Below are 16,308 nucleotides of genomic sequence, written 5' to 3'. Positions count from 1 at the left end.
TTTTCAAAGAGGAGTTTTGGATTTTGTTTTATAGGAACAACAACAGGCATTCATTCTGTACTTTACACCTGCTTTTGTTGAGATCACAATAGCAGAGACAGATTTATAAAACCATAAGCCATAAAGACCTGCATGTCTTATCCAAGCTGCTTATACAAATGGGGTCAACAGAAAATAATTTGTCAATAGAAAAATAAAGAAAGAGGGATTTATAAAAATTCAGACACAGTGGCTGAAGCAGACGGCCTAGTTTGAATTGTAAAGACTGGTAATTCGATTAGGCTTAATATCAATTATCTTGAAACATAAAATTTGAAGTTTTTCTCAAATGTTTCCAAAAACATTAAAATGTACAAAATTAAGTAACTCAGTGCTTATAGGCTACATTCAATAATTTAATCTTATTTTTTGTCTTCAAAAATCTCAACCATCTAAAAACATCTGTATAACAAAACAGGCGTAGCTTTATCTTTGTAAATACATTTTGGTACTATTCCACATGAAAAACCCAAATTTCATTCTGATATTTTAACAAACATTTCAATCCACTCCATAACATCCTTCATAATCCATAGCATACAGAGGCGGACAGTAACTAAGTACATTTACTTGAGTATTGTACTTAAGTACACTTTTTGAGTATCTGTACTTTACTTGAGTATAATTTTTTCTGGGAACTTATGACTTTAACTTCACTACATTTGAAAGACAAATATTGTACTTTTCACTCCACTACATTTCTATCAGGGTCCTCGAAGTAGAAAGTCGTTACTATGTAGCAGCTTTAAAAGTCAGTGGGTGATTTTTTTCTTCTCTAAAACGTGACTTTCTTTTTTTTCAGACAGTTTATCAGTAATCACTCTTGTGGGGCTACATGAAGTGATTTCCCAGCATTTTGTGAACACTGACCAGTTGCAAATGTGATATTTATTTACAACAATTCAATAATAAGAAGTTAATATTGTGGTTTATATTAGACACAATATTGTCTGATTTTGCTAAATTGTGTAAGTGAAAATATTACCTATAAAGCCAGAAGAACTGTTGTGCGTCTCTTAATAAAACACAAAAGGTGTTTGACTGAAGCAGGCACTGCACAGAACGTTCTGTGTGTGACACCACAGTACCGCGAGAGCGATTAGACAGCATTTTTAAAACGTTTGTTTTGATGTTAAATAAGTCTTGCTGTTAAAGCAGTGCTGCTGTTGTAAAGTTGTACAGCTACAGTTGTGTTGCTGGGTTTTAAAGCAGGTTTGATTTTTTTTAACCTCGGAAATCTTCAGTAGTTCTTTAACGATTTAGCACAAGGACAAGAAACACAATGTGTTATAATTGTTTTCAAATGTAGAAGAGAACACGCAATGTGTTTTATTTGTTTTAATCTGCCTGATTGTAACTGATAGGCCTTATAATGTAAAAGTGCAGGATAGGGACCGTCTGCAAAGTGCAAAACCAAGAGCAACAAGCACAGTTATTCCATCTAAATGCTTCACTTGTGAAATGTGTAAAAAAAAAGAAGCTCAGATCTAAGGGGTGTGTCTTATTACTTGTTCATAAAAGAACATTTAGATGTTGGTTTTATTCACAGAACTATAGCACAACAAAAGCTGTTGAAATGGAACAATTGAGGAAAAAGCTGGCAAAGCATTACAAAGATTGTGCCGTTTTATCGTCCCCTAGAGGAAGATATTGCACTTGTCTTGACCAAGTTTGACCATCTTTTTCTATCATATGTAAATCAGGATGCACGCTATTGAATTAAAGTTGAATCTGTTAACACATTCGTTTTTAAAACATACTGTATTCCATCTCAACTTCAAAGAGTGTGTCTTGTTACTGGTTCATAGACGAACTTTTAAATGTTGGTTTTATTCACAAAATTATGTGATATTAAGATGTCAGCGTATACATCAATCAATGTAAAGTAAATACGCTCTTCTATCTTAACTTCAAAGGGTGTGTCTTGTTAGTGGTTCCTAAACAAACATGTAGATGTTGGTTTTATTCACAGAACTATACGACAAAACACATGATATTAAAATGTAAACAAATACATCAATTCATTTCCTATAAATGTACTCTTCTATCTCAATTTCTATGGGTGTCTTGATACTTTTTCCTAAAACATTTCAATGTGGATATTATTCACATAACTATAAGACAAAAATCATTGACATGTAAAAATGGAGAAAAAGCTTATTAAGATGTGCAGTACACCGCCCCCTAGAGGAACACATTGTAGTTGTTTTGACTGAGTTGAAAATTCCGAAATGTGAAAAAATTAATTTAACACACACAGAGTCTGACATTTAAACCTCGAAGGGTGTGTCTTGTTGCTGGTTCATAGAACCACATTTCTATGTCTTTTACTTTCATAAAAAAAATTGGATACATACTATTGAATAATCAAATTAAAACCTATTAACATCTCATTTTTGTTAACAAATACGGCATTTTATCTCATCTTCAAAGGCTGTGTCTTGTTACTGGTTCATAGAATAAGATATCGGTTAGATATCGGTTGAATTTGCAGAACTAGCACACCACATGCTGTTGAAATGTAAGCACATACATCAATTAATAAAAAAATACAAATACTCTTTATGGTTTAATACTAGCTTTATGGGGTCTTGTAATTGTTTCCTATAATGACATTTAGATGTTGGGTTTATTCACAAAAGTGTAACACAACAAAAGCTATTGAATCTGGAAGCTTCCCGAAGAGTGTGCAGTACACCGCCCCCTAGAGAAATGTGTTGCATTTGTTAAGACTGAGTTTGACATTCAAACTTTTAATAAATTAATTTAAAATGCATACAGTTTTCCATCTCAACTTCAAAAGGTGTCTTGTTACTGATTGCTTGAAGAACATTTTGATGGTGGTTTTAGCCACAGAACTATAATTGGACACATACTATAGAAAATGAAACCAATACATAATTTAGTTTCAAATAAATACAATCTTCTACCTCGGCTTCAAACGCTGTCTTGTTACAGATTTCTCAAAGAACATTTTCCAGTTTTCATTGTCAAAACAGATGCAGAAGTCACGCTATTGACATTCAAAAATCACTTGCGAAACCTTCCAAAGAGTCTCCAGTATTACTGCCCCCTAGAGGAAGATACTGCAGTTGTTTTGACTGAGTTTGACATTTAAACCTTTAATCAATTAATTTAAATCAATACAGTCTTCTATTTCAACTTCAAAGGGTGTGTCTTGTTTCTGGTTCCTAAATGAACATTTCAATTCAGGATTTACTCTCATATGTAAATCAGGAAATATGGAATTGAATTTAATAAAAAAACTTTTTTGGGGTAGTTGTTCATGAGTCCCTTATTTGTCCTGAGCAGTTAAACTGTCCATTATTCTTCAGAAAAACTCTCCAGGTAACATGGGAAACATATAGGTTTCTTCTGAAGCTTCTGATATAATTCAGCTATTATTTTGTCTTGTGGACTATATGTAAACATCTTTAGTGCAAAATATCTTACTCAGGACAGTACTAAAAAAATAACATGCATTTTGTGTGATCCTCTTACAGGTGTTTTTAAAGAAACAAACCGGACCTTTTGAAAATGAGTTCGAAAATTGAATTTTTAACTAATTGGTGTATTGGTTAATCAGCTTAATGAACAATTTAATTGGCTATTCAGTTTCAATTGCATGTGTTCTCTCATAATTCTGTGGCTAAAACCAACATTAAAATATTCTTCTACAAACCAGTAACAAGACACAGCTTTTGAAGTTGTGATGGAAAACTGCATACATTTAAATTAATTTATTAATGAATGACTTCTGCATCTCTTTTGACAATGAAAACTCCTGCAAAATGTTCTTTAAGAAATCTGTAACAAGACACAGCCTTTGAAGCCGAGGTAGAAGATTGTATTTATTTGAAACTAAATGATGTATTGGTTTCATTTTCTATAGTATATGATATGTTCAATTATAGTTCTGTGGCTAAAACCACCATCAAAATGTTTGTCTAATCTGTAACAAGACACACCCATTGAAGTTGTGTAATAAAACAGTGTTATAAATTAATTTATAAAAAATGTGATTTTCAAATTCAAGTCAAAACAACACTCTTTGCCAGCTTTGTATTAATTGTTGAATTTCAGTAGCATGTTTTCTGTTATAGTTCTGTGACTAAAACAAACATAAAAATGTTCTTATAAACAGTAACAGTAACAAGACACACACCATGAGGACGATACAGAAGAGTGGCAAAATGAATTTTTTATATTTAAATTTCAATAGTGTATACTTTTTTGGTGTCATACTTCTGTGAAAACAACACGCATTAAAGGCTATTATGCTTTTTCACTTTTAAAATTTTAGTCAGTGTGTAGTGTGTATGTTTGGGCATAAAAAAGATCTAGAAAGTTCCAAATCGCAAAGTCCACTCCAAAGGGAGATATTTCGTTTGAAGAAAAAAAATCACTTTTCAAGCACTACAACGAACGGTTCGTTTGGACTACAGCGTTGATTTCCGGGCTTTTTTATATAAAAACTATTTATATTATATGCTACATAAGGAAATATTTTTTTAAGGTAAGAGAGTAAGGGATTGTTCAAATGTGATTTGCTAGACATGTTCAATAAATATTGAAACTTGGCGAGAGAGTTTTCTCCAGCATGACTTTGTAATAGTGGTGGCTGTCCCTAATTAAATAAATCTTTTAAGAAAAATTTTGGGAGCCAGACATTTTTTTTTTTGGGGGTCAAATTTAAACAACTTTTTTCTTCTTTTGTGTGTGAAAATTACAAAAATAATGTATGTAGCATAAATAACTTAATACTGCTTAAATAAAATGCCCTCTTTGCTCACATAATGATATGTGTATGGTAAGAAGTAGGGATGCACCGATATGAAAATTTTGGCCGATACCGATTACTCTTTATTTTATCATATAAACCGATATGTTGGCCGATAAATCTATATCCAAATTGTTATATACTTTTTGAGAGCCTGATTACAAAAGACTTCTGGAAGGTCCTCTTTTTAATCATCAGTTGATGTAGGTTGCCTGTGTGACACAAACATCAGGCTTGGCCCAACTATGTCTTAACATTTTTTCTGGTTGACACTATAGGTTGTCTCTGGCCTGAAATACATCTTCACTGTGAAAATGGGCAGAACCAACTGCAGAAAGGGTGGAGTTGAGACACTGTGTGCCATTCATGAGGATCCCAATGTTGCACGGGTAAGACACACTATGTCTAATTTACAGTATTGTGGTTATCTGTTTACATTTCTTGATTTCCATGTTAAAAGAGATTGACCCTTTTTTATCTTTTCCTTCAAGGCCACTCAGTGCAAAATAACGGTCTGGAGCCAGCCATGGATAAACTCCATTAAAGTCCTTGAAAACACCTGCCTGGCCTAGAGCTTGTTACTAGTGCAGTTTGGGGCTTTTCAACATTCATGCAGCAATAAAATGTACTTGCTATTAGTAATAATGGTGAACCTTAAGTCTTTACTCTTGATAAAATCTTTCTCTTTCTGAAAACCTGCCAACAACAGATCATGATAAAAGACACTTCATTAACACATAATCATGTCATCTCATTAGACTCTGAAGAAGCTACAATGTGTAGGAATTTCTAAATGATAAAACGCATGTTTAGGTCATCCTTTACTATTAAAACATGGTTGAACACAATATGTCTGTGTGCTGTGTTTACTTGGTTAATTTATTATGGAAGTCATAATGACTTGACGTTACAAATTCTACGATTGAGAACACGGTGTTAGTGTTGGCCTGGATATTATTTTATGTATTTACATAAACATAAAAAAAACAGTAAACTTTGATATAATAACAGTTTAATAAGAGCTACCAGAAGTGATATATTTGTGTTTACTTTTAGATTTTATAAATGTCACAATGTTGCATTCACACTTTTCCTCTGTGCATGAAATACACCTCTGCAAAGTTGCTGCATTAATACAGTCATGTTGATAGTGTTGAAACAATGTTTTGCCATTATGTTTTGATTGCCACGACTGCTGTAGTTGGAATAACAGTTGTTATTGTCTATGGATTTTAAAAAAATTGTATATTACTTTTTTTTGTAGTTTTTTGTTTTCTACTTCGTGTACAACGAAGGCATCAGTGTAGCTTGTAGCTTGTGGCGCCCTCTATTGGTGAAAATAAACGCTGTACGATTGCTCTGATAACCACCAGCAGGCTGAGGCTAAGTTGGTCGGTTTTTTTTTGCAGTGTACTTGCGGCAGTGTTGGGGGTAACGCATTACAAGTAACGCGAGTTACGTAATCAGATTACTTTTTTCAAGTAACTAGTAAAGTAACGCTTTACTTTTTAATTTACAAGAGAATATACGAGTTACTTTCCCCCCAATTTATTGACAGCTCTCCTGTCCCCAAGTTGAGAGAAATCCGATGTTACTGTAGTTCTAAAATAAATATGAATATGCATTAATTCATCTCACTCACAAAAAAACAAAAACACAGTTTCAGTAATCCTCAAAACGAATAAAAATAATGCAACTCAGAATATGACGCGAACCTGCAATAATTAAATGTTAAACATCACAAATATCCTTTATGTATTTAATCCCATTCTATTAACCAATGTCTTTGCTTCTGACCTTCGATGATCCAGTTCAACCTTAAAAACCAACAAGCAAGCCCTGTCCAGATTTTTACAAAGTAACGCAAAAGTAACGCATTACTTTCCATAAAAAGTAACTAAGTAACGTAATTAGTTAATTTTTTCATGGAGTAACGCAATATTGTAATACATTACTTTTAAAAGTAACTTTCCTCAACTCTGATTTGCGGGGTGTTTTGGACGTATAAAACGGGGACATTTCCGAAGACATCTCGGTTGGGGTCAGGACGTCAAAACCGGGGTTGACCCGGGAAAACTGAACGTCACCCTAGGTTAAATATGGTCCTTACGTATTTCTCCAAGTCTTCTAAATCTGGTCTGGAAAAGACGTATTTGATCTCTTCCTTGCAAAATACATTCACTATACATATTTTACAGACTGATTTTACTTTGAAACATGAACATTTTACATTCAGATGGGTTAAAAATAGCGGAGACTACTTTATATGCACATCTGCCTAAATCCATATCTGCGTGCTTCACGTCGAAGGAATCGTGTAGCGATGGTTAGGTATGACTTTAGCACATACTTTTATGGTCGCACTGAATCAAATGCCTGATGGTTTTTAGGTTTATGGATTTGTTTTCGCTATGAACAGAGGGAAACCACACACTTTAGAGGTATTGGTGGATACGTGGCCAGCTTTTACCACTATCATTGTTCGACCAGATCCAAATGTGAGAAAAAACGTTCTTTATTAACTATTTAAAAAATGTGTCCAGGTATCACTAATGTCTAAAATCTTTAGAATAATCGAGCAAAGGACTTTATGAAGAAGTCCTGAGAAGAATGCTTGCTGTGGAAGATGCAATTGACTGGAGCACATACTTTCTAGGAGGTATGACTTCGTTCTCCCCCCCCCCAAAAAAACATTATGTTATTAGTATGAATTCTGGTTATCTGAATAAATTCTGGTTATCCTTGTGTGCACCTTATGACATTAACTGAGCCCAGTCATTTAACTAAGCTGATTAAGATGGTAAGCTTTTTGAATAAGTGATAAATATCAATTTGTGTTTGTGCAATATGATACATTTTAATAAAAGCTTAAACATGCTTAAACTTTATATGTTTGCTTTCTTCCTCAGTGACCTAGAGCCCAGATTGTCTGTCCTCAATGAATCACATGCCAATGTAGTTAATAAGACTTGGAAATTTGGTGGGGATGACAAAGGTCACAGGAACATCCTGAATCTCATTAGACATTTCCCCACATGCTGCATTACAGATGAGAACAATCAGCCTGTGTCCTGGGTGCTGTTATATGATTACTGTGCCATGGGGATATTGTACACTCAGCCAGAGCATCGTGGGAAGGGCTATGCCAAAGCCCTGGTGACCACAATGGCACAGAGGCTCCATTCTCAGGGCTATCCTGTGTACTGTTTCATTGAAGAATGCAATCTGCTTTCCTACAAACTTTTTAAAAGCATGGGTTTTTCAGTGGACCCCTCATATAGGGCTGTCTGGTATGAATTTATTTGTTAGCGTGAATTCTCTTGTATTCACTCTCAATACTCATGTTTATATATATATATATATATATATATATATATATATATATATATATATATACTGTATATATATACTTCTTGGACATCATCATGAAATAAAATTTGACAATTCTCATTTTTTTAACAGAATACAGAATGTTTAATGGAATTTTTATTTTTTATTTATTTATGTTCCCTTGTAATCTTTAATCAAAAGCATTAACTTCCTCTTCCCTTCTCAGTCACATCTCTTCTCTGATCACGTGGAAGCCGTGGCAATAAACAGAGGTGTACCTATGAAGAAAGAAGCTGTGTGCTACATGTTGGTTCTTCGAGATCCATCAAAACTCTTACACGTTGATAGGTGAAGTATATGAACTGTAATCATTAACGTCACACTTCAGACACCATTTTATGACAGGCCATAGTTTAAGCCAAGCTACATTGCAGTAATATGTCACTGACTACAAGCACTGTAACTGAAACTTGTAAATGGCTGTTTAGTTGTCATCAACATTGTATTTACCTTTTAACCCACTGGTGGTATTTTTATGTCTTTTACATTTTGAATTTTTTGCTGCGCTTGTTGTCTGAAAAAACAATAGTGGACATAACTACATAATGGTAAATGGGTTTAAAAATAACCAATTTTTGGGGTACAGTCTACAAAAAAAGCCACGATAGTCTTTGATAATGCAAAACCTAATAAAATTGCAACTGAAAATACTCTTAAGCAACCAGAGAATATTTTTTAAATATTTGTATTATGTAGAAATAAATTGCACATCATTTAGAGGTGAATATTGTCTAATACTATGAAATATTCTCAAAATACTAAATATTTAAGAAAATGCAGTACATTCATTTCATTAAAAAAAAAAGTTATTTTATTCTGTTTTGACTTTTTTTTCTCTTTTCCCCACAGTTCATCACTGAAGCCGTCTTCTCTCAATGAGTCTCATGTTGAGCTAGTCAACCGTAGCTGGAAGTTTGGCTGTGTAGACAGCAAACTAATGATTAAGAATATGATTTTGAACTTCCCCTCTTGTTGTGTCCTGGACTCAGATGATCAGCCGGTAGCATGGATTTTAACTTATGCTTCCTGTGCACTGGGAATGCTGTACACACTTCCAGAGCACAGAGGAAAAGGCTATGCAAAAGCACTGATCACCATTATGTCAAAGAGACTCCACTCTCAGGGTTATCCAGTGTACTGTTTTATAGAGGAAGAGAACCATTTATCCTACAGTCTCTTCACAAGCCTGGGTTTCACAGAAGAACCGGATTATAGGGCAGCCTGGTTCGTCTTTAATGATTTTTAATTGGGTCCCATCAGAGCAGCCAATCACAGTTGTTTAGCTTCTGTCTGAGATGCTATATAGAGTTATGTACAATGTTTTTTTTTCTTTTAAAAACGTCCACAAGGCCACCATCAACAACAAAAACTGATTTATTTAAAAAAATATCCATGAATAAAATGTGTAAAACAACTGTTTATTTTTTGTATCAAATATAAAATATTTACAGTTGAGCAACACATTGTGTGGCATCAGCTAGATTTATTATACTAGTTAAAGGCATCTTATTTTTCTGCATATTCTTCTAGTCGAAGCAGCCATTTCTCCCAGAATGGCATAATCTGCTCTGAGTTCAGGAAGTGAGCATGTGCGGGTGATCCATCTTTGTAGGCCACCACAATTAAGCCGTTTTCTACCTGTACATAAATGACATAAGATGGAAGACTTCAATGAAGAATACATGCATGCATTTAGCAGATGCTTTTATCCAAAGCAACCTACAAAAGAGGAACAAAAGCTATTTGTCAAGCAGCCAATAATATAGAATGACTGGTTTATTTGGCAGGTAGATTAGGAAGCAAGCTAGAGAAGAAAAGAAAACTCCAACAATCCATTTGTAATACCTAGTATTACAATCCATCACAGAAGATCTGTACACAAATGGTCAGACAAAAATGTATTCACCAGATATTAACACGTGACCACTTATGAACGGCCCAGCCATTTCATGGCTATACACATTACCATTCAAAAATTTGGGGTCTGTAAGATTTAAAAATACAGTAAAGGTGTCAAATATTATTACAATTTTAAAGAACTATATCTATTGTAATATATTTTTGAAATGTAATTTAGTCTTGTGATAGCAAAGCTGAATTTTCAGCAGCCATTACTTCAGTCTTCAGTGTCACATGATCCTTCAGAAATCATTCTAATATGCTGATTTGGTGCCCAAGAAACATTTCTAATTATTACTAAAACTGAAAACAGTTGTGCTGCTTCATATTTCTGTGGAAACTGGTATAGATTTTTTTTTTCAGGATTCTTTGACAAACAATTTTCAAAAGGACTGTGTTTATTATTATTTCATAACATTAGAAATGTATTTTTTTTAACATTTGATCAATTTAATGCATACTTGCTGAATAAAAGTATTAATTTCTCTTACTGACCCTAAACATTTGTACAGTAGTTTTTGTATAGACTTCGGATCTTAATACCAGGTGTAAAATGTGTTGTAGTGATGTTTACCTGGTAGTTGTAGTTGTGGTCACTGTTCAAAGCTCCCATGTACGCAGCTACTTGTAATGGATTGTCGTAAGTGTGGCGAAGGAAGGGCTTAGGCTTCTCTGAGGTCTTCCAGTCAATGACACACAGTGAACCTCTGTATGAAAATTCAACATGACCATGATGTGTGTGTATATATATATATATATGTATGTATGTATGTATGTATGTGTGTGTGTGTATACACACATTCATAGGCTATACATTAAAAAAAAGTGCATGGTGATTACAAATTAACTAAATGAATCTCACCTGTATTCGGCAACGCAATCTACAATGCCAAGGTACCGTAATGCAGAATGATGCACAACACTCTCAATAGATAGCTCTCGCTCCTGCTATATCATTCAACACATTAGATACACTCTCTATCTCTCCGGTCACCTCTGCTGGACACTCATGGTCCTCCTCAGAAGAGGTTTCCTGTGTGAAAGTGTCCTCAATGGCAGCATGGAGCAGCTTTCCTAGTCTGAAAATATCTAAAACATCACACAGATGAATTAGAAGGTGTTTTAAAAAAGCAATAATGAAAAAAATTAATATTCTTACTCAAACTGTATTCTTGTAACTCTTCCTCTCCGAGTTCAGCAATCATCCTTCTCTTCCACCTTTCCAGGTAAAAGGCTTGGTCAGCCGGCATGGTCTTCTGAAGGATTCGGGTCACACTGGGTATAGATGTATTATTAGTCTCTCTTAAATGCTATACGAGCCAAAGGTCCCGGCACATACTCCGACTGACCCTTAGCATCATTTAACAGTGGATGCAGGTTTTTAGGTACTTTGGGATGTTGTGAAGGCGGTCTGGATGATCTTTTTATATAGGTCCGTACAGCTGACAGTCCTCATCCTCGATGCTTTCAGGAGTCTGGCACCAGAGATGAGTACCGCTCTGTGTCCACTGTGCTGTACTGACTGACCTTTTTGCGTGCTCGCCATTGACAGCTGGTTGAAAAGTTATCCACACGCGAGAACTGACCAGAGGGGAAGCCCATTGATCTCACACACTTGCATTGTATAACCAGCTTCAATACTTGCATTGTGATCGCCATACATGATGTTCTTATCTTGTTTCTGTAGTAATTTTTGCGGCTATCTGCACATGCTTTGGAAAACGGACAGATCAATCAAAATACAAAAACGTTTTATAAAAAAAGTTTTGGAGTGGATTAGCGATCGTGAGGTTGTTGCATTCCGGTGTTTCAAATGGAGCGCAATTTGAACTGGATCGACTGAGGGAATTATGGGAATTGTAGTTCGAACTGCATCGAAAGTAGGTTTAACACGTTACCATAAAACACCATTTCCCACAATGCAACTTTTTGGTATAGACTTTAAAAATATCCTAGTTTTTTATTGACAGCCAACACATAAGATATGTATAAATATGTGTATAGGCTCACATTTCCAAATAAAACAATTGTATTGAAATCACTCGAAGCTTTTCAACACGTCACTACCACCTGGTGGTCAAAACTCTAAGCAACTGTACACAACAGCTTCTCAAACGTCATAACATATTGTTAATATAGTCGTTAACTACTTACAGATTTGCAAACTAGGCATGTAATAAGATTTTCTCTCTTTTCACGGGGTTTTATCAAAAATTCAACCAATTTAAGTTTTAAAGACTTTTATTTTGACGTGCTGCCAGAAAAATATTCGAGCCGGATGTGAACAGTGACAGGCGAAACTGGAGAGTGAAAAGCAGCGAGCTGTTGAAAAGTTAAAAGTACAGTTTAATGTACAACCCAGAGACGATCAAATAAGCGAAAGATTTTCTGAACATGACATCTATCTCAGAGGACAGTGATAAGGAGAAGGTAAGTGCTGTCACATCTCTCTATTGTAAAGATAAAGCATATATTAATTGATGTTTTAAGCAGGTTGCATACTAACCGCCCAGCTCTGTTTGCACTTTATAGTGAGTAATCGTACGATTGTCACACTCACTCATAGCATTAACTCTTTACTAGCTGTTCCTCAATAATAACTACAAAACCGTTTTAAAATAGTCGTCATATCATATCTGTCTGTCAATAATTATATTGTTTTAGCTAGTTGCCAGTGTAATTACTTTAGTGATATTGTCCAATACGTTAGTTGTATTAGTTTTGTAGTTGTATTGTACTTGTTATTCTCTTTTCTGCAGAAATGGTTTGAGGAAATTTCTCTTTTTCTGAACTCTTTTCCAAACTACTGTTACGGTGTGTGGGATAGGTGACTCAATAAGTTTTCTTTGCTAACATGGTTTTTGAACAGAGTTCGTGAGTTCATAAGCATAGACTGCAGAATAAAATATTTTAGCATTTTTTTTCCCACCGAGACTGTTCAAAAGACGGACTCTACATGACATGACTATAGTTCTCTTTGTTTCTTTGTTTGAAGCTCTCTTCTTGATTTGTCACAAGACGATTCAGTTTTCAACAAATCATGTTTTATATAGGTGCGCTCTGTGTCAGTCGACTTGAACAATGATGCATCTCTCGTAATTGATATCCCTGATGCCCTCTGTGAACGTGACAAAGTCAAATTTACCGTCCACACCAAGGTGAGACGACAGATCATATTTATAATCATTCAAATAAGTCAGTTACTTGCACACATTCATGTATTTCACAGTGTAGTAGTGGAGGACAGTATATCTTTGACTCATGGTGTCGATTTGCTCTTCACTTCCTCTCAGACCACGCTTAGTTCCTTTCAGAAGCCGGAATTTTCTGTGCCACGACAGCATGAAGAATTCATCTGGCTTCATGACACAATCGTGGAGACTGAGGAATATGCTGGCCTCAAGTCTTTGTTTGAAGCTCTCTTCTTGATTTGTCACAAGATGATTCAGTTTTCAACAAATCATGTTTTATATAGGTGCGCTCTGTGTCAGTCGACTTGAACAATGATGCATCTCTCGTAATTGATATCCCTGATGCCCTCTGTGAACGTGACAAAGTCAAATTTACCGTCCACACCAAGGTGAGACGACAGATCATATTTATAATCATTCAAATAAGTCAGTTACTTGCACACATTCATGTATTTCACAGTGTAGTAGTGGAGGACAGTATATCTTTGACTCATGGTGTCGATTTGCTCTTCACTTCCTCTCAGACCACGCTTAGTTCCTTTCAGAAGCCGGAATTTTCTGTGCCACGACAGCATGAAGAATTCATCTGGCTTCATGACACAATCGTGGAGACTGAGGAATATGCTGGCCTCATTGTAAGTTAAAACCCATATTCATATTGTCTAGATTTATGAAAGCTCATCATCAGCAACAGGCATTCTGTCGGCCAACATGAAAACCACAAAGTTTCTCTACTGGCCATCAGTCTGCATTGTAGACTGTTGGAATAGCTAAATGTGTTGCGTTTACCATATTCCTTAGATTCCTCCTGCCCCACCAAAACCTGACTTTGAGGGTCCCCGGGAGAAGATGCATAAATTGGGAGAGGGGGAATCGAGCATGACAAAGGAGGAATATGCCAAAATGAAGCAGGAACTTGAGGCGTGAGTTTAATTCTAAATTATATTTTTATATTTTTGCTATTTTTTTGCACGTCCTTGTGGCATTACTGACATTTAAAAGTATATATTTAAAACACTGTATCCTTTCAGGGAATATCTTGCTGTTTTTAAGAAGACTGTGCAGGTTCATGAAGTTTTTCTTCAGAGACTCTCTTCCCACCCCATCTTCAGAAAGGACAGAAACTTCCAGATATTCCTGGAATACGACCAGGATGTGAGTCTTCCATTTTGTCTTGGCCAGTCCTATTCTTCCCAGACCAGGAAATAGAGAGACAGTGAGAGGGACTGTTGGCACTGCTTATTTCCTGCGATGCTGCTATGTTGGCAGTTTATACACAAATGGAGAGAGAGCGAGTGGAGGATGAGTGCAGAAGAAATAGGGGGAGGAGATGAGAGGATATTACTCTGAGGGCCACTTCCTGCTTAGTTCAGTGCAAAAACGGTCTCTTACTCTTAACTGTTTTTGCTGATATAAATATGTATACATATAGGAAAAAGTCTCTTTAAACTCAGCCAAAACCCATAAGTCTTGTATTGCACTAAGTGTCAGTTATACTGATAAGACAAGACAAGTGACCTCCTTGGATCTCAGGCAGTGGCGATAAAGAGTGCACACTATGGTTCTGCCTTCTGATCGGTTCATATTGTGCTCGACTCTGTAATCCTCTTCTCATTTGTTGTTTAGCTCAGCGTGAGGAGGAAAAATGCCAAGGAAATGTTTGGAGGGTTCTTTAAGAACATGGTAAAGAGTGCTGATGAGGTCCTCATCTCAGGAGTCAAGGTCAGTATGCCAATCAACTCTCTGTGGGTGTGTTTTTAGTGATTTCATCACAAGGCAGCAGTGTTCTGTCTCATGTCATGATATGTCCGTTTTTTTAACTTTCTTTTTGCAGGAGGTTGATGAGTTTTTTGAACAGGAGAAGACTTTTCTGTTGGATTATTCCAGTAAAATCAAAGATGCCACTGCTAAGGCTGAGAAAATGACGCGTTCACACAAAAGTGAGACCATTTCATCCAAATGAATACACTGGCTACAAGTATTTTGGCTTTTTGTTAATGCTAAGAGACATTCTTATTCACAAAAAGATTGCCTTTCTTTTCTAAGATGTTGCTGATGATTATAACCACATTTCTGGGGCTCTGAACAGCACTGCTGCAGACAACAACACTGCCTTTAAAAAGTGAGAAATATATTATTTGCAGTAAAAACACCATTTAGCGAAGGACAGTAATAAATGCATGATTTGTTAAAGGGCATACTTAATTGATAGGCAAGTGAAACAAGCTCTTTAGTGTAGTTAATAGTCAGTACTGTTATATACACTGTCTGGCCAAAAAACGTTGGCAATAATAAAGAGTCAAGGATCTGATCATTATTGCAGTGATTAATATGTTTCTGGCATGTTGTATGTTTGGCAACAATTCTTTTAACCCTAACTGGAGTGTGTAGCTTTTTATTTCTCAATCAACCATGTTGGAAGATGTACCCATGTCCATATTACATGATGACAATGTCTAGATTCATTGGGCACAAATTGTGAAATAGGGGTTCAGTGAGCATGAGGAATCATTTTCACGTATGAATTGGCAACCACTGAAAGTTTTTGGAATGTGCTGATGACTCTTGATGGAAATAATGTTGTGATGCACAACGTTGTCAAAACAATACCACAACAAAAGCATAGTATTACCAAATCTGAAGGTCAAATGAAATCTTTCACAATTTGAACCTGGTGAATCTTGACATTATCATCATGGAATATGTACACGGGTACATCTTCCAACTTGATAGTTTGAGAAATAAAAAGCTACACACTGCATCACTTGGGATTAAAATAATTTTTGCCAAACATACAACATGCCAGAAACATATTAATCACATATTTGCTTATTTACATATAGACGGTGACTTTTTTTTGCAGTGTATGTGTATTTTTTAATGTCTTTTATGGCTCAATGATGAACAATTAAAACAAAAAAATATAAAAGTTTATATATATATATATATATATATATATATATATATATATATATATATATATATATATGTATATGTGTGTATATATAT

At 35.3% G+C, this 16,308-nt stretch overlaps 3 protein-coding genes across 3 annotated transcripts; 2 read left to right on the top strand and 1 right to left on the bottom strand.

Annotated features, from left to right (window-relative positions):
* Positions 1-7,036: 7,036 nt before the first annotated feature.
* On the top strand, positions 7,037-9,563 carry LOC107600570 (glycine N-acyltransferase-like). Its single transcript, XM_016292502.1, has 6 exons — positions 7,037-7,111; positions 7,210-7,317; positions 7,389-7,417; positions 7,729-8,123; positions 8,404-8,497; positions 9,059-9,563. The coding sequence occupies exons 1-6, from the start codon at positions 7,037-7,039 to the stop codon at positions 9,453-9,455; spliced, it is 1,098 nt and encodes a 365-aa protein (XP_016147988.1). The 3' UTR covers positions 9,456-9,563.
* Positions 9,564-9,665: 102 nt separating this feature from the next.
* mgme1 (mitochondrial genome maintenance exonuclease 1) lies at positions 9,666-12,011 on the bottom strand. Its single transcript, XM_071582430.1, is given in 8 exon segments — positions 9,666-9,847; positions 10,683-10,815; positions 10,971-11,041; positions 11,043-11,197; positions 11,268-11,404; positions 11,406-11,527; positions 11,530-11,587; positions 11,589-12,011. Coding segments are annotated over 8 exon segments (987 nt in total). The 5' UTR covers positions 11,768-12,011; the 3' UTR covers positions 9,666-9,715.
* A 376-nt stretch (positions 12,012-12,387) lies between these two features.
* Positions 12,388-15,500, top strand: LOC107600561 (sorting nexin-5-like). The gene is made up of 8 exons (XM_016292493.1): positions 12,388-12,538; positions 13,162-13,266; positions 13,824-13,934; positions 14,101-14,222; positions 14,331-14,454; positions 14,926-15,021; positions 15,134-15,239; positions 15,346-15,500. Exons 1-8 carry the CDS (start codon positions 12,503-12,505, stop codon positions 15,423-15,425), a joined length of 780 nt encoding a protein of 259 aa, XP_016147979.1. The 5' UTR covers positions 12,388-12,502; the 3' UTR covers positions 15,426-15,500.
* Positions 15,501-16,308: the final 808 nt, after the last annotated feature.

This window comes from Sinocyclocheilus grahami, unplaced genomic scaffold (genome assembly GCF_001515645.1).
Source record: "Sinocyclocheilus grahami isolate Dianchi unplaced genomic scaffold, SAMN03320097.WGS_v1.1 scaffold286.1, whole genome shotgun sequence".
NCBI lineage: Eukaryota > Metazoa > Chordata > Actinopteri > Cypriniformes > Cyprinidae > Sinocyclocheilus > Sinocyclocheilus grahami.
This window is presented reverse-complemented; position numbering and strand designations above follow the sequence as displayed.

Bases quoted from the DNA above. Each gene is read 5' to 3' on its own strand.
- LOC107600570 (XM_016292502.1), top strand. From the start codon at position 7,037: ATGAACATTTTACATTCAGATGGGTTAAAAATAGCGGAGACTACTTTA. The intron at 7,318-7,388 runs GTGAGAAAAAAC...TAAAATCTTTAG, and splicing joins TTGTTCGACCAGATCCAAAT to AATAATCGAGCAAAGGACTT. The intron at 7,418-7,728 runs GTCCTGAGAAGA...TTTCTTCCTCAG, and splicing joins GCAAAGGACTTTATGAAGAA to TGACCTAGAGCCCAGATTGT.
- LOC107600561 (XM_016292493.1), top strand. From the start codon at position 12,503: ATGACATCTATCTCAGAGGACAGTGATAAGGAGAAG. The intron at 14,223-14,330 runs GTGAGTTTAATT...GTATCCTTTCAG, and splicing joins ATGAAGCAGGAACTTGAGGC to GGAATATCTTGCTGTTTTTA. The intron at 15,240-15,345 runs GTGAGACCATTT...TTCTTTTCTAAG, and splicing joins AATGACGCGTTCACACAAAA to ATGTTGCTGATGATTATAAC.